This window comes from Chionomys nivalis, chromosome 14, assembly GCF_950005125.1.
Source record: "Chionomys nivalis chromosome 14, mChiNiv1.1, whole genome shotgun sequence".
NCBI lineage: Eukaryota > Metazoa > Chordata > Mammalia > Rodentia > Cricetidae > Chionomys > Chionomys nivalis.
In genome coordinates this window covers 23872716-23887934 of record NC_080099.1, presented here as the reverse complement: position 1 = coordinate 23887934, position 15219 = coordinate 23872716, and the positions used below count along the sequence as shown (strand labels likewise).

The following is a 15219-nucleotide window of genomic DNA, read 5'->3' as shown; positions in this document are numbered from 1 at the left end:
ACCGCCCGGCTAAGTTAGGGGTTTCTATTTCTATTATAAAGCACCGCGACCAATAAACCCTTTGGGGAGGAAGGGGTTTATTTTATTTACAGTTCCATAGCACAGTTGAGGGAAGTCAGGGTAGGAACTTAGAGGCAGAATCTGATGCAGAGGCCGTTGAGGAATGCTGTCTTGCTCAGGCTGCTTTATAGCAGCTAGGACCACCAGCTGGGTTGTACTGGACCTTCTTACATTAAGAAACTGTGCCCCAGGCTTGCCCACAAGCCAGTCTAGTGGGGACATTTTACAGAGTGAGGTTCCTTTTTCCATATTACTCTAGCTTGTGTAAAACAAACAAACAACAACAACAACAACAAAACGCTAGCTAGCACAGTCAGATTCAAGGATAAACCCTGTTAAAGTTTGAATCCAGTGAAGTAAGTAAGCCTTTCCTCAGATCTTTACCATGTGTACTGGAGAGATAGCTCAAGAGTACTTGTTGCTCTTACAGGGGACCAGAATAAATAAGCTTAGTATTATCCAAGGTAGGGTGTTTGCTTGGCTTCTGGGAGTCCCAGGGTTTGACCTACAGCACCAAGAAGGTGATTATTAATCACTTTCGATTGGTGTGCAGAGGATTGCTAGATTTTCCACTTCCCAATGAAGATGTGTATTTTTTTTTGCTTTGTTTTGAATACTTGCTTGAATTTTCTTGATGTTCAGTTGTCTACATTCTGTCCCATAGTAACACTTAGCAATATTTAAAGTAATGACAAAGAACTGGCAAAAATTAAGTCATTGTCATTTTTGACAAACTAAGTAGTATGGTTAGAATCTATTATTCCAGCCAAGAAACAAAAATGGGAAAAGTAGCCGGTATAAAATGGGTTTTCAGTGAATTAACCTGTGAAGAAAATGAGGTAGCAGCTTCTAATTTGTATCCCAACCACACTGGTTACTTACAGTTTATTGAAATCTTTCGTCCTTTCACCAGACTCTAACTATGGTTTAATGATCACCTTATTTCTAAAGTTTGGATCCTTGAAATTTTTGCTTTCTTAAACATGTGTTTCTTATTTGACATTCGTGTTGCATAGTAAACAGATGATCATGAAAGAAGATATTACTTGATGTCTTGTTAGCGACTATAAACGTCAGATTAATAACTGCAGTAGCTTGAGTGGTGTACAGACTTTATGCTGATAGTCACAACTAATGCGAATGAGGGTACAGTAGACACATTAGGCCCAGAAGAAAATGTCCCACAACACTCCGCCCTTCTACCCTTTCCTCCAGCTCTGCCATTCTTTTGCAATGCTCCCCGAGCCTTGCAGAGCAGGATATAGAAATCCCAGTTAAGGCTTGCCTTTCAACAATTCTGTTATCTCAGCGCTTTGACCGTTAGAAGTTTCTGTAGTAAGCACATAATCTACTGCCTAAAGAATCCTCTAACCACAGCTGACAGCAGCGCTGGTGAGTGGACATAAACAAAAATATTTAGAAGGTATTAGATAGGCACAGAGTCTCCAGTTAGCAATATACGTGGAAGCTTCCCCACTAGGTAGGGCCTGTGCCTTTCCCAAGCCACAGACTTTTACCCAAGCTTACAGTACCAGATGTGAATTCTTTACTGTGGAGTTAACTTCAAATCTAGACAGGAATAATTAGCCCCTTAACAGAACTGCCACTACTGGATCTCATTTTCATACAAGTGTATACTGTATGTTTAATGCTCTCTTACTTAGATTAACTAAGGTAACTCAATATGGGCTCTTGTTAGTAAAGGTCAGAAATTAGAGCCAGCCGATTTGAGGTTTTATCTATGTTTCTCTTGAATGTCACTTTTGGAATCCCCTGCAGTTCTGATGGATGACATTAAAGGGATAATAGCATTGAGTATCTGGACCACAAGTTAAGCAACTTTTTTTTAAAAAAAGGAAAAGATTCCAGCTGGGCAGCTGTAGTGCACACCTTTAATCTCAGTCAGAAAGTGGATCTTCAAGGACAGCCAGGACTACAAAGAGAAACCTTATCTCCAAAACAGGACAAACACCTGTATTTTCTAGGAAAATGTTCATGTTCTTTTGTTAATACTGATGTTTTAAAACCAATGCTATTGCCGGGCAGTGGTAGTGCATGCCTTTCTTTAATCCCAGCACTTGGGAGGCAGAGGTAGGTGGATCTCTGAGTTCGAGGCCAGCCTGATCTACAAGAGCTAGTTTCAGGACAGGCTCCAAAGCCACAGAGAAACCCTGTCTTGAAAACCCCCCCCCCAAAAAAAAGCTATTTATCAGTAGAACAACATAATAAAGCAAAATTGTAGAGAAAAAATAGCATTAAAACACTTACGTAGTTTTCTAGAGATTGGCTTTTAATGTTCTTGTTTGGTCTTTTGAGACAGGCTCTCAACTCATCCTATAGTTTAGGCTGACCTTAAACTTTGCCTCAGGCTCCTGAACACAAATGGTTATAGGCTTGGCCAACATTCTGATGTGTTGTTATACCTTTAACACAGATTTTAACACAGATTTTTTTTTAAAGCCTTTTCTCTCCTTTTGAGTTTTTTTTAATACATATGGTAACCTCTTGGCTTTAGCTTCTATTGGTGTTAACAAAGAAACTAAGCCAGTTTAGGCTTTTAAGTGATTTACTCCAGTTTTAGTTGTTCTGGAAACAGACTTGCTGTATATAACCAGGTTGGCCTCATATTGTTTGGGAAGAATTTTATAGACATCAAAACGTGAAAAAATTTATGGTGATTATTTCTAGTCCTCACAAGAAAAGTTAATATTTTGAGTTATTGAGGAAATTTTTTTTTTTTTTTTTTTTTGGTTTTTCGAGACAGGGTTTCTCTGGTTTTGGAGCCTGTCCTGGAACTAGCTCTTGTAGACCAGGCTGGTCTCGAACTCACAGAGATCCGCCTGCCTCTGCCTCCCGAGTGCTGGGAAGGAAAATTTTTATATATGTACAGTATAACATAAAATAGTTAAGTAATTTTTCTCTAACAGATAAATATAATCGTGTGTCTATGCTATTCTTGATGAACTAAACTAAGCAAAACATGTGATTCCTTTTCAAAGAAGGACAAATAATTGGAGTTTGATGTGGAGGGAGTTGGGAGGTAATGACATGACAAGAGGCCTTTCTGAGGTGTGTACAGCTGGTGGAGTCAGTTCTTCCATTACAAAGTTAGTCCAAGGTCAGGACATGATGCAGATGGCTTAAAATTGCTTTGATGGTGAGAGTAGTTATAAAGTGGCCATGCAGGAGGGAAAGGGTCTTGTTACTCTTGAGCAGTATATTTAACCACTGGATTTGTCTTGTAAATAGTGCAAAGGTTCCCTTTTTAAAAAAATGTTAAATTTCCTTGTTGGGGCCAGAATATCCCTAGCTAACTATGACTTAAAATTTAGCAACCCTTAATGTCCCAAGCTCTGAGCTTATAGGTGTGTGCTTCCATGCCTAAGGAATAGAAGTATTAAGTGATAATGTTTTGCATTGACTCTCCCATTTCTTGTTTTTATTAGGTGGTATGGACAAGAAAAGGACTATAACGTGCTAGTCATGGATCTTCTGGGGCCCAGCCTTGAAGATCTCTTCAATTTCTGTTCAAGAAGGTTCACTATGAAGACTGTACTTATGTTAGCTGACCAGGTGTGTGAACTTTGACAGAAATAAAAAAACTGCAAAGTTATTTGTATAATGGTCAGCATTTCACAGACCACATTGTTGTAAGCCCATGTGTCACTGTTTCTTTTAAAAAAAATTATAAAAGGATTGTTTGTTGTCTTACAGTAGTGTAGGATATTTGTTCAGGTGTGCTTTAGAAATGTGTTCCTCAGGAAATAAACTATTACTTGCAGCATTCTGTATTTTTACTGTACGTGGTAGCACAGACTATCTTAGAGTCCCAGCATTCAGGAGACTGAAGAGGGGTTTTGGATTCAGGGCCATCCTGGGTATTATATAAGCTCCTCCTCAGATGAACAAAGAGCTTAATTTTTTATTTGTTTTTTTAAAATAAGGTACCAGAGTAACTAAAGATGAAGCTTTAGCCAAATTGATGCTTGAAGTAATAAAAGTCTGAAGCATGAATAATAGCATTGAAGCAACACTAGGACATGTTAGAAACGCCTACGTTTGCCTTGTTTTGTGGCCCAACCTGGCTTCAAACTCCCTGGGTTTACCACTGAGAAAAATAGAGTAGAATAGTCCTTTCTAGGAACTGAAAGTCAAAAAGAGAAAGATAAAATATCTAAGTTGAGGTTCTGTGGTATCATGAGCAAAAAATTGCTAAGGACTATAAGGCTTTCTTCAGTATAGCAATTATTCTTTTTCACTGTGTAGAACAGGCTGGTCTTGAACCCATAGAGATCCACTTGTCTTTGCCTCCTTAGTGCTGGGCTTAAAGGTGAGTATCACCACATTCAGCAGCCCGTTTTAAATCATTAAAAACTAACAGAACACCACAAAAGTTTAGGCCTTGATAGCCAGCATGCTTGAAATAAGGGGCTTTGTTCTTTTTATTGTTTTTCTAGTGCTATCATTAATTGAAAGACTGGAGTACTTGAGAAATTGAGTTGCTGCTTTTGTCACTTAACTGTTTTTATCCCTTTTCTTTTTCAGATGATCAGTAGGATTGAATATGTGCACACAAAGAATTTTATACACAGAGACATTAAACCAGATAACTTCCTAATGGGTATTGGGCGTCACTGTAATAAGGTTAGTTAACTGCTCTTGGCATGAAAGAACAAAGAGTAAAATATTGATATGAATTACTTGGATAAATTTTTGAATCTTTAAAAAGCCATAGTAATTTTATTTGCGGTAATCTGCTTAAGAGTTTGTGCTAGAAGGATAATCAGCTAACTCTATTAACTTAGTGACTTGAAATATAGTCTCTCCAACTTAGCCCACTGAGGTTAGCTTATTTATGTGAAAATATGAAATTCCAAGGGCTTTAATCATCTGTACTTAACTTGGACAATTGTATCTAGTTTTCATTCACTTAAATAGTGAAAACATTTACCTTTAATCCTTCTTGAGTAGTATAAAGTAGTAGACTCTATAAAGTAGTGTGGGTTTATAATATATGTGCTTGTGCCAGTATGGCAACCATTGACCCATCTGTCACTATGGCGTTAATCCTTGCTGGCTGAGCATGGTTGATACTGAGAATTCTTTAGTCCTTGGATTGGAGTATTTAAAAGAATAACTTTTGAGCCTGCTTCAAAAGTACCTTACAGTTTATTAATTGGGTTCCCAATTGGGTGAGTTCTCCACCCTCCATGCTGTTACAGGAAAATACTGACCAGTGATTGAATATTCATATAGCTAAATGAGTGCTTATTGGGGATTTCTGACAATGGGTTCTGTATACGGGGTGATTAGGTTGTAGTGACGCATGATTGCAGTTAGAAACTAATGATATTGAACTTTTGTCTGCAATGCTTAGTTTTATTGAGTGAATTGCTTTCTTTATTCATTCAATGTTGAGCTCGGGCAGACAGGCAGCATTGGCAATGCACGAAGCATATTCCAATCTGATGATCTCAGAAATTCTCAACTTCAGGACAACTGTGGGGAGGGAGGGGGCTTTTTTTGTTTTTGTTTTTCTTTTCTTTTTCTTTTTGTTCTTTTGTGGTTTTTTTGGAAGGAAACTTCCCATCTGTTAACCAGTTAGGGAATGTGGTGTTTTAGGTCCAGCTGTAAATGTTTACCTTTGTTTGCCTGTATGAATGCCAACTTGGAGCCATTATATTAGAACTGGTGTTGCTTGTTAATGTGAGATTAATGTTGGTCTGACCAAGTTTTAGATTAGATTTTTCACTGAACTTCAATATATTGAAGGGTTTACAGCCATGTAATTTGTCTTGCGTTCCCAGATGTCATTTAAAGAAATGTGGCTTCTCTCTCTGAAGCGCCAGGTTCTTAGTTATTATTCTAAAACCTGGTAATTGGTTAGAAGAAAAATTTGGCCTTATATTTTTCTCCTACAGTTTTGGCAGTTTGACTCTTCTTTTAGCCATTTCCCGGCCCTCTCCTTCCTGTTTTCTTACCCTTAAACACCCATTATCCCTACGTGGTCCCTGTTCTGCATAGTGACAGAGCAGTAAGTACATGGTTTTTGCCTTCACTTTAAACAGTGGCCTAGGTAGTAACACTTCACGCTCTTCCTCTCCCCCCTTATGAATAGTTGTCTTAATCACATACATGTCTTGGATTCCATGTTCCTTTTTTAGAATCTGTGTACTCCGTACAGTTAGTCAAATGATTTTTGTGGCACTGCTTATCTGGAGCTGTTTTCAGAGAGATTATTGGACAGAAGTGAAGTGTTTTATATAAGATTCAAATATAAATGTTTCTCTTGAACACTTTAGTGTTTTGTTTCTGTAGGTTTTTTTTGTTTGTTTTGGTTTGTTTTTTTGGTTTTTTTTTTGTTTGTTTGTTTTGTTTTTGGTGTTTTCTGTACTGTAGTTTGAAATTCCCCGTTGTGTAAGACTGGTTTCTTCAGTCAGCTTGTACCAGTAGTTTATACCCACAGGGGATCAGGCTTGATGGGGTGGGAGCAGCTTCCGAGTTTGGCTTTTGAAGTTAAAATTTCTTACTTGAAAATTGTTCTGAATTTGATATTTAGGAGTAGTCACTCCAATCTTAGTGAATTTGCTCATCTTGTCCAGTAATCGGCCCTGCATGCTTTTAAAAATAAATTTTAAGGTGACTAAATGCCTTCTACCTCTTCCTTACTGAAGATTTTTCCCCATTCATTCTTTTTTTGGGGGAAGGGCAGATTGTGATAAAGATTGCAGATCCAAATTCCCCAGTTTTTATTTAAAAATGAAAACGCCAAATGTCACCATTGCTCTCCTTGTTTCAGGCAGTGACACAGTCATAGTGGCATTAAAAACATAAGTATTGTAGAATTCAATGTTGTTGAGCTCATGATTTTTATTTGGAAACTGAGAAGCTACAGTGCTTGGTGGAAGAAGGATGGCATTTGGCTACCCTGTTCTTTCTCTAATGCCTCGGTGTTGCCTGTCTGCGCCGGCCATTGTTGCAATGTACGCAATACTGTTTGATGCACTGCCACCTCTATTGTCTGTTCAGTGTTTAGAATCTCCAGTGGGGAAGAGGAAAAGAAGCATGACTGTTAGTCCTTCTCAGGACCCATCTTTCTCAGGATTAAACCAGGTCTGAAACTGTCTCCTATTCCAACCTCAACCCCAAAGTCATGTGCTTTTCTTTCTTATTGTTTCGTTTTAATTACTTTGATTTAATTCTGGAGAATATAGATCTTGCTCAAGCACCTCTTACGTTGGCATTATTCAGACATACTTGGCAAACATGTAACATTACTAAGATATTTTTGTGGCTTTTGCTTAAAACTTTAAAAAGCTTAGAGAAAACTTAAATGAAAATAAGATTGTCTTTGTTTTAGATTGATAGCATTGATGAGGAAATGCTGTTAGTTTAGTATTGGAACCTTACTTTAAAAATAGACGAGATAGACTAGCTTTAAAAATGGATTTGGAGTTGGAGAGCTTACTACACAATTAAGTCTCATGTGCTATATTGACTGCTCTGCTGTACTTTCCTCTATTTCCTTAAGAGCCTCAGGTAAGTAGAAGTCAGAGTTCACATCTAGGATTTCTCAGTGGTTGCTCAAAGAGGATTATACACTCTAGAGGACATTGTATTTATAACAGAGTAGTGACAGTTGAAGAAAGCAAACTACCTGAATACATAACCCGATTTAGATTTGGGCAGGCCAAACCACCCAGTAATTTAATCACTTTACATTTTCTTTTACTTTTCTAGAAACTGTAGCTGTGCCCTCCATGTGAATTTGTTTTTGGTTTTATTTTGAGGCCTGGTCTCTAGCCCTACGTTGGCCTGAAACTTGATAAGTAGATCAGGTTGGTCTCAAACTCAGAGTCTTCCTACCTCTGCCTCCAATTAAAGGTGTATGCCACCAAGCTTGATCCAATGAGTTTTTATAGACAAAGGAACATTTACTTTAGGATGTGAATTTTGGTGCTTCTGGAACCCACAAGTCTATAATTTGATACCACGTACCTTGAGAAGACAATATTGGCATAAATAACCAAAATTGAAGAAATAAGCAATCTGGCTTAATACTGACTTAATCGCCTAAATTACCTTTCATTTATTTTCTGCACTACCTCTGCTTTGGTTTTGCATTTTGTTGTTTTCAGTACTCTCCAGGGGGCAAGCTCCTCCTGTACAAAGGGTTTCAAGTACTCAAGAGTTACCTTATCCCAGAAAAGAAATGCCAACTATTGGATTGAGTGTGGTGGCACATGCCTGTAATTTGGTAGTAGGAGGAGGATCACAGCAAATTCAAGGCCAGGACTAGTTACATAGGGAGTTCCAGGTAACCCAGGCATACTGAGACCTTCTCTAAAAATAACTCCAAAAAGAGCTTACTGCTATGGCTAAATCTTGGTGGAGTAAGAGTGCATAAGTTAAATTGGTCGTTACAGGAAGAAACAAACTTTTAAAAACTTAATAGCCTCAGTTTTACCCATTCATCTGTATATTTTGCTTACATTTTGTAGCATAACAGCTTGATAATCTAAAATGCTTTACTATTCTGTATATTATACAAGCTAGTTAGGTTGCAAATAATTAATGCAAGTTCTCAGAAAGGTAGTTTGTCCCAGTCATGAAAATTGCCCAAGTCTCTGCAGATGCAACCCTTCTGCTTAACTGGCACTGGCACTGACTTCTTGTTTGGTTCTTTTTCTTTCTGTAGTTTGTTTAAAGATTGGAGCATTTGAGGAGTTAGTATTTTGCTTGGGTTTTTTGTTTTTTAATACTGTTTCCTCATTTTTGAGTACTGAGCTTCTTGAGTCTTTGGTTGTTTACACAGTATCCACTTATTGAGTTGTGAATGGAGATTTAGCTTTAAGTAGCAGCTGCCAGATGTAATCCACATTAGCACACGTCCCCTTCTCTTTGAAGAACTGAAGGGAGTAATCTAATTCCATGACCTAGGAATTGTTTCCAGTGTCATTCTGCAGAACTGTGTGCTTGTTTACTGATAACTGGTTTTCATATTAAGAGTAATGTGCAGTGTGAGCTAAATGCATTAAAATACTTTCCCGTATTTCTAAACAACTTGATTGCTAGAGAGTTTAATATTAGAGTTACAGGGCTTTTGTTGTCCACCTATATTAATTTATCACTAGTAATTTGTTTTTTATAGTATACCAAATGAAAGTATGGGCATAATAGCCGGCAGAAGCAGGATTTGTTTTGTTTGCTGAAACAGGCTTTTTTTTTTTTTTTTTTTTTTAATGTATTCCTGACTAGCCTGGAACCTTCCTTGTAAACCAGGCTGGCCTTGAAAGAAGAGATCTGCCTGCCTTTGTCTCCCAAATGCTGGGATTAAAGGCATGTGCCACCAGGCCTCACTGATCTTAACATGAATAGATGATTTGTTTACTTGTAACATGAATTTTAAAAGATTACCATAGCAGTTTTCTAAAACATCAGATTCTATATTGGAAAAAAGAGACCAATATAGTGGTTTAACAAAAATAATAAAATGGGGGTGTAATTAGAAGAGACACAGTAGTCTCATTGCATATAGTTTCACTTGCACACAGATATGTCAACCTTGATAATGATGATAGGATTTTATTATAGTATGGCAAGTAGGGTTTTTTGTATAAAAGTTAAAAGTTTCAAATACATTAGTAAAAGAATGAATTTTGTTGCCTTTCATCAAAAAATAAGTTTTCCTTTTTAAAAATTCAGTTTTGTAGATCAAATTTGAATTACTTAGAAAAAAATGTTTTTACTCCCTGGCTACCATATAGATTATATAAAACTAAACATTTTTTTCTAAAATGCTAATGTGGCTTTGGGTTAGCTCGTTTAAACAGATAATTTGAAAGCCACCTTAATTTAAATGCTGTGCTTTTAATTTTCGGGTAAACAGATTTTATTTTTTAGATATCTTATGAAACAATGTAGTACATGCTCTTGTTTTTTATTATTTTAAAAATGGTTTATTTTGATCAGACTTCGAGGATTATGCTGTTTAAATAATTAGCCTTTTATTAGCATACTGAAGAGTGGCCTCTGGGAGAAAAGAGTTCAGAAAGCTTGTACATAAATTTTGGAACATGCTTGTTTTACCCATTAAAAACGGGCTTTCAGATTTCTTGTGGTTAAACAGCGTTCTTGACAACTCTGCCTTGGGACATGTGTGTGTACGCATATATACACACACATACACACATACTCACTGTATGAAGACAGGCTGCTGTGTGTATAAGAACTGGGCATGTCAAGTTACATAAATAAGGATAATAATGGTTGGGGGTTACTTGTGAAGAATAGTAAAGTCTTATTGGGATGTTAAATCTATTATCTGTTCATTTTATATTTCATTTTGATATTTGAATATACTTGTTTAATTGAAAAAAAAGGCTAGAGGCCTAATTTCTCTTTGTTTTTCTTTTAAAGTTATTCCTTATTGATTTTGGTTTGGCCAAAAAGTACAGAGACAACAGGACAAGGCAACACATACCATACAGAGAAGATAAAAATCTCACCGGCACTGCCCGATACGCTAGCATCAATGCACATCTTGGTATTGAACAGAGGTGAGTCTTATCAAATCCATAATGGAAGCAAACAATTGATGGCTTTTCTTGAGTTTGTATTAAAGTTTCTTAGTGTCTTAAGGGTGCTTCTTGACTGAGGATTAAGAAATTGCTTATTGTTGTACCTTTTGCTTTTAACTAGTGCAGAAAAGCCAGCTAAATTAATGGCACCTTTTATTTTCTTTCTTGAAAGTTGTCTCTGGGCTAGAAAGTTAAATGTCTAGTATGGTGACACATGCCTGCCGTCTTAACTGTAGGAGACTGAAACAGGATGACTGTTAAGAATTCAAGGCCATTCTTGGCTGTATGACAGGTACTAGCTAAGCAGGGTCCACATTGTGAGACCTTATCTTAAAAAAAAAAAAAAAGGAAAAAACAAAAGCCTATTAAACATGGAAGTTGGAAACATAATTAGTATTGACATCTCTGCGGTTTAACATATACCTACTTTTTAAGTACTGATCTTTGGCATTGTGTATTTTAGTGTTATAATTTGTGCTTATCACTGGAGTTGGCAGTGTGAACCTGGGAGAATGGAGCCTGAAAAGGGGGTAGACTAAATTTTTATGCAGTAATCTAGCTTTATTCAGAAGCATCGGACAATTGATACTCTGAGGGTTAAGATAAGTCACATAATTATCCAGTCACAGCGACAAACTGCACAAACGGCAAATGGCAAAATTGTTTTTCCATGGAGGCATATAAACAAATAGCCAGTTGTGAGGAATAATCTGGGGGGGCACGAAAGTGCATTCCAAGAACAGTTCCATGTTGTTGAAGAAAACTGAGATTGCAGTACTCTTGTTTACTTAAACACTTTGAATTCTCTTTACGTGACTCCATTCTTCTACCGTGTTCCAATAACTTGAGTTCCAAGGGGTGGGGAGGATCCATGGGTCACTTTTACAAAGAAAGTACTATAACAGTACTGAGCTTTGTGGCTCATGCCTGTAATCCCAGCGCTTTGGTAGTCTGACAGGATTAGGTCTAAGTTTGAAGTCAATCTCAGGACAAATAAAAATTATGAGATTTGTAATAAACCAAAATGTGTCTTCCTGTTATTGTTTTGTGGTGGTAGTGTTTTTGAGTTCCTTTTGATTTTGTTAGTGTTTCCTCACTAACAGAAACAATGCAAAATGTGCTGTCTTTGGGTTGAAATGTGGGAAGAGAAATAGTAAATTTCTGAATACTCTTGAGATGTACTGTGATTGATTACATTCACTTTGTGGATCTTAAAATATTACCTATCCAAATAGCCCAGGAAAGGGTATTTCCTGTCACTGGATTATTTCGCTTAGCGCATGTGCATTAAGTGTGTATACACTTGTGAGCTTAGCTGTTTTGTTTCAGCATCTGTAGAAGATCTTTAGGAGTTGAACTTTAAGGTATCTCATACTACTTGTTTTTCATTATTCATTAGCTTTTAGATAGTTAGCTAGCTATATTGTCGTTCTTTAAGTTCTCTGACAACCTTGTGTAGTTAACCAGTCCATTTTGAACTTTAATACTCTAATTACCTAATTTTGTAAGACACTCAATAGTCTTTATTGTCATTTGTGAACATTGTTTCTTATATGTACAGAACTTAGTTTTTATATTTTTCACTGTCTGGTTCATAAAATAACATTCTCTTTTCTAGTCGCCGAGATGACATGGAATCTTTAGGATATGTTTTGATGTATTTTAATAGAACCAGTCTGCCCTGGCAAGGGCTAAAGGTAAATCAGATTCAAATTACTGGGGATTGTTTTTGTGTATCTTATCTGAAGGAAAAATATGTGACAGGTGATCCCAGAACTTGGGGAGTGGTATTGGGCCCAGAAGATTAAGAGCAACCTTAGACGGCATACATCTCAGGGGAAGGAGCGTTGAAAGGGGAGAGTAAAAAAAAATAAATACTGTGGAGGTGTCCTTTAAAGTGTTTTCCAGATCCGAGTTTCAGCCAAAGTTAATTTGCTGTTGCCTTTAATTTGGGGGAATAAATTAACCATTTCAATAAGAAATTAGTTAAGAGCAATTGTTAAACCTGAAGGCTGGTGTTCTTGTGCTGGTACTAATTGGTGACAGCCTACCTTAATCTAGATAAAAGCATCATAAGCACAGGGCTTGTGATGTTGAAGTGTGCTTTTGAGAGTGTGTAGAATAAATGTAGACTTTTTAATAGCTATTTTAAACCTTTAAAGGAAAATAGTGTAATGTTCAGTTCTTTAGTGAGTAGCTGTATCTGATGTGGACTTGATTCCATGTGTTCTTTTCTTAGCTCTCACATGCTGAATCTATGTATTCTGTCTAGTGAGTTCAACTGCTGCATTTCTTTTAAGTATTAAATCCATCTTTGAACAACCTTTTACAGGCTGCAACAAAGAAACAGAAATATGAAAAGATTAGTGAAAAGAAGATGTCCACTCCTGTTGAAGTTTTGTGTAAGGTAAGTGTACATGATGAACATTCAAAAATGATTCACATGGTCAGGTGTGGTGGTACACAGCTCTGATCACAGCACTTGGGAGGCAGAGCCAGTCTGATCTGTCTAGACAGCCAGAGTTTGAGTAGTAAGACTTGTCTAAGTAAATAAAAACTGGAGAGATACCCTGTCATGCTCAAAGGCATGCGCCATGCTAGGTGTGGTGTTATAGTTGTGCCTTTAATCCCGGCATTCCAGACTCAAGAGTCGGGAATTCAGGGCTGTGTAGAGAGATCCTGTCTCAAAAAACAAAAGTAGTATTTGCTGCTCTTAGAGGAGGTACAAGTTAAGTTGCCAAGCTGGGCGGTGGTGGCGCACGCCTTTAATCCCAGCACTCAGGAGGCCGAGGCAGGCGGATCTCTGAGTTCGAGGCCAGCCTGGTCTACAAGAGCTAGTTCCAGGAGAGGAACCAAAAACTACGGAGAATCCAAAAGATCTCGAAAAATCCAAAAAAAAAAAAGAAAGAAAGAAAGAAAAAGGTGGTTTCTTTCACAATTGTCATAGGGTTTCTATTGCTGTTACGTAACAAACACTGTGACCAAAAGCAGCTTGGGGAGAAGGCTTTTGTTTCATTTTAGAACTCTCAGGCTGTACTCATCTCTGAGGGAAGTCAGCAGAAGTCTGGAACCTGGACTAAGGAGCTAAAGTAGCCAGTGGAGGACTGCTGCTGGCTTACTCCCCAGTGAGAAAGGGCCCTCCTACAGCAATCGTTAAATCAAGAAAATGATTCAGTCTGCTGGGGGCATTTTCTCAAGTTAAAAGAAACTAGCCAGGACATGTATTTTTCTTTGATTTTCCTAACTTGGTGTTTTTGTTTTTCACTTTTTTAAATGTTGACTCAATAGGGGTTTCCTGCAGAATTTGCCATGTACTTAAATTACTGTCGTGGGCTGCGCTTTGAGGAAGCTCCGGATTACATGTATCTGAGGCAGCTATTCCGCATCCTTTTCAGGTCAGTTGTTAATCCCCAGTGGCTGCAGAGGCTGAAAGATGGCTTACGGAGAGCATACTGATCTTGTAGGCAACTCAGATTTGGTTCCCACCACTCACATTGGGCAGCTCGTAACCACCTACCTGTAGCTTCACAGGATCACATAACCTCTGGCCTTCGTGGGTATTTGCTCTTGTACAATTGCCCCTCCTCCCACCCTCAGTGTGTGTTTTACATATATATAATTAGGAATAATTTTTGCCCCATCCTAGTGGCTGCATATACAGAAGAACAAATCCCTAATCTAAGGCTCAGTGGTCACAGGCTATGAGATTGTATAACCTCGGAACATCAGAAGCTGCACCCATAAAATCTCCACCAACATGACAGCTTAAATTAAGTAAGGATTGCTGGGAGCAGGAGAAATTGTCTTCCCCAGGGAAGAATACACCAGGTGGTTATGCGATACCAAGTAGTCAGCCCTGAAAACATACATAACGTTACACATACTGAGCAGGTTGTACTCATGGATGAGAGAGAGAGATAGAGAGAGAGAGAGTAACAGCAGTTCATGAAAAATGGTTATGGTTTCTTTTTTCTTCAAAACAGGGTTTATCTTTGGTGCCTGTCTTGGAACTCACTCTAAACCAGGCTGGCCTCTAACTCACAGAGATCCATCTGTCTCTGCCTCCCAAGTGCTGGGATTAAAGGCGTGGCCTGTCTGGTTTATCATTTTTTTATTTATTTATTATTTGTTTATTTGAAAGAGGGTTATATAGACTTTTTTGGAGAGAGGAAGGGAAGGGAGAAGTTATGTAATTACATTAATCTCAAAATAATTTTAGAAGTAAATGGTTATTTAAAAATTGTTAAACAGTAATTTCAATCGTACACAAACCTATTCAGTACCAAATAAAGTGTTAAAAGCCAGGAATGGTGGTACATGTGTTTAATCCCAGCTCTTAGGCAGAGTTCCAGGCCAGCCAGGGCTACACAGAGAAACCTTGTCTTGAAATTATGTGTTCCTTCTCCCAAGAAAAAGAAAAGGGCATTAAAATATGGAATCTGCCAGAGGGCTACAGAGACTCCAGCACTTAGAAGATAGAGGTAGGATTGGGAGTTCAGGGTTATCATTAGTTCCAGAAATGATGTCCTGAGATACACCATCTCCCTCATAGAGCTGCCAGTTGTGTGCATGCTCCCCA

At 37.8% G+C, this 15219-nt stretch overlaps 1 protein-coding gene across 3 annotated transcripts in view; it reads left to right on the top strand.

Annotated features, from left to right (window-relative positions):
• Positions 1 to 15219, top strand: part of Csnk1a1 (casein kinase 1 alpha 1) — a 34950-nt gene that overhangs the window by 10284 nt on the left and 9447 nt on the right. For 2 of the 3 annotated variants that reach the window (XM_057788243.1, XM_057788242.1), the window contains exons 3-9: positions 3507 to 3633; positions 4606 to 4704; positions 7090 to 7173; positions 10480 to 10619; positions 12259 to 12337; positions 12973 to 13047; positions 13929 to 14035. In XM_057788243.1, the coding sequence (XP_057644226.1) occupies positions 3507 to 3633; positions 4606 to 4704; positions 7090 to 7173; positions 10480 to 10619; positions 12259 to 12337; positions 12973 to 13047; positions 13929 to 14035 (711 nt within the window). The remainder of the gene's footprint in view (positions 1 to 3506; positions 3634 to 4605; positions 4705 to 7089; positions 7174 to 10479; positions 10620 to 12258; positions 12338 to 12972; positions 13048 to 13928; positions 14036 to 15219) is intronic. The other variant, XM_057788244.1, reaches the window with a different exon arrangement.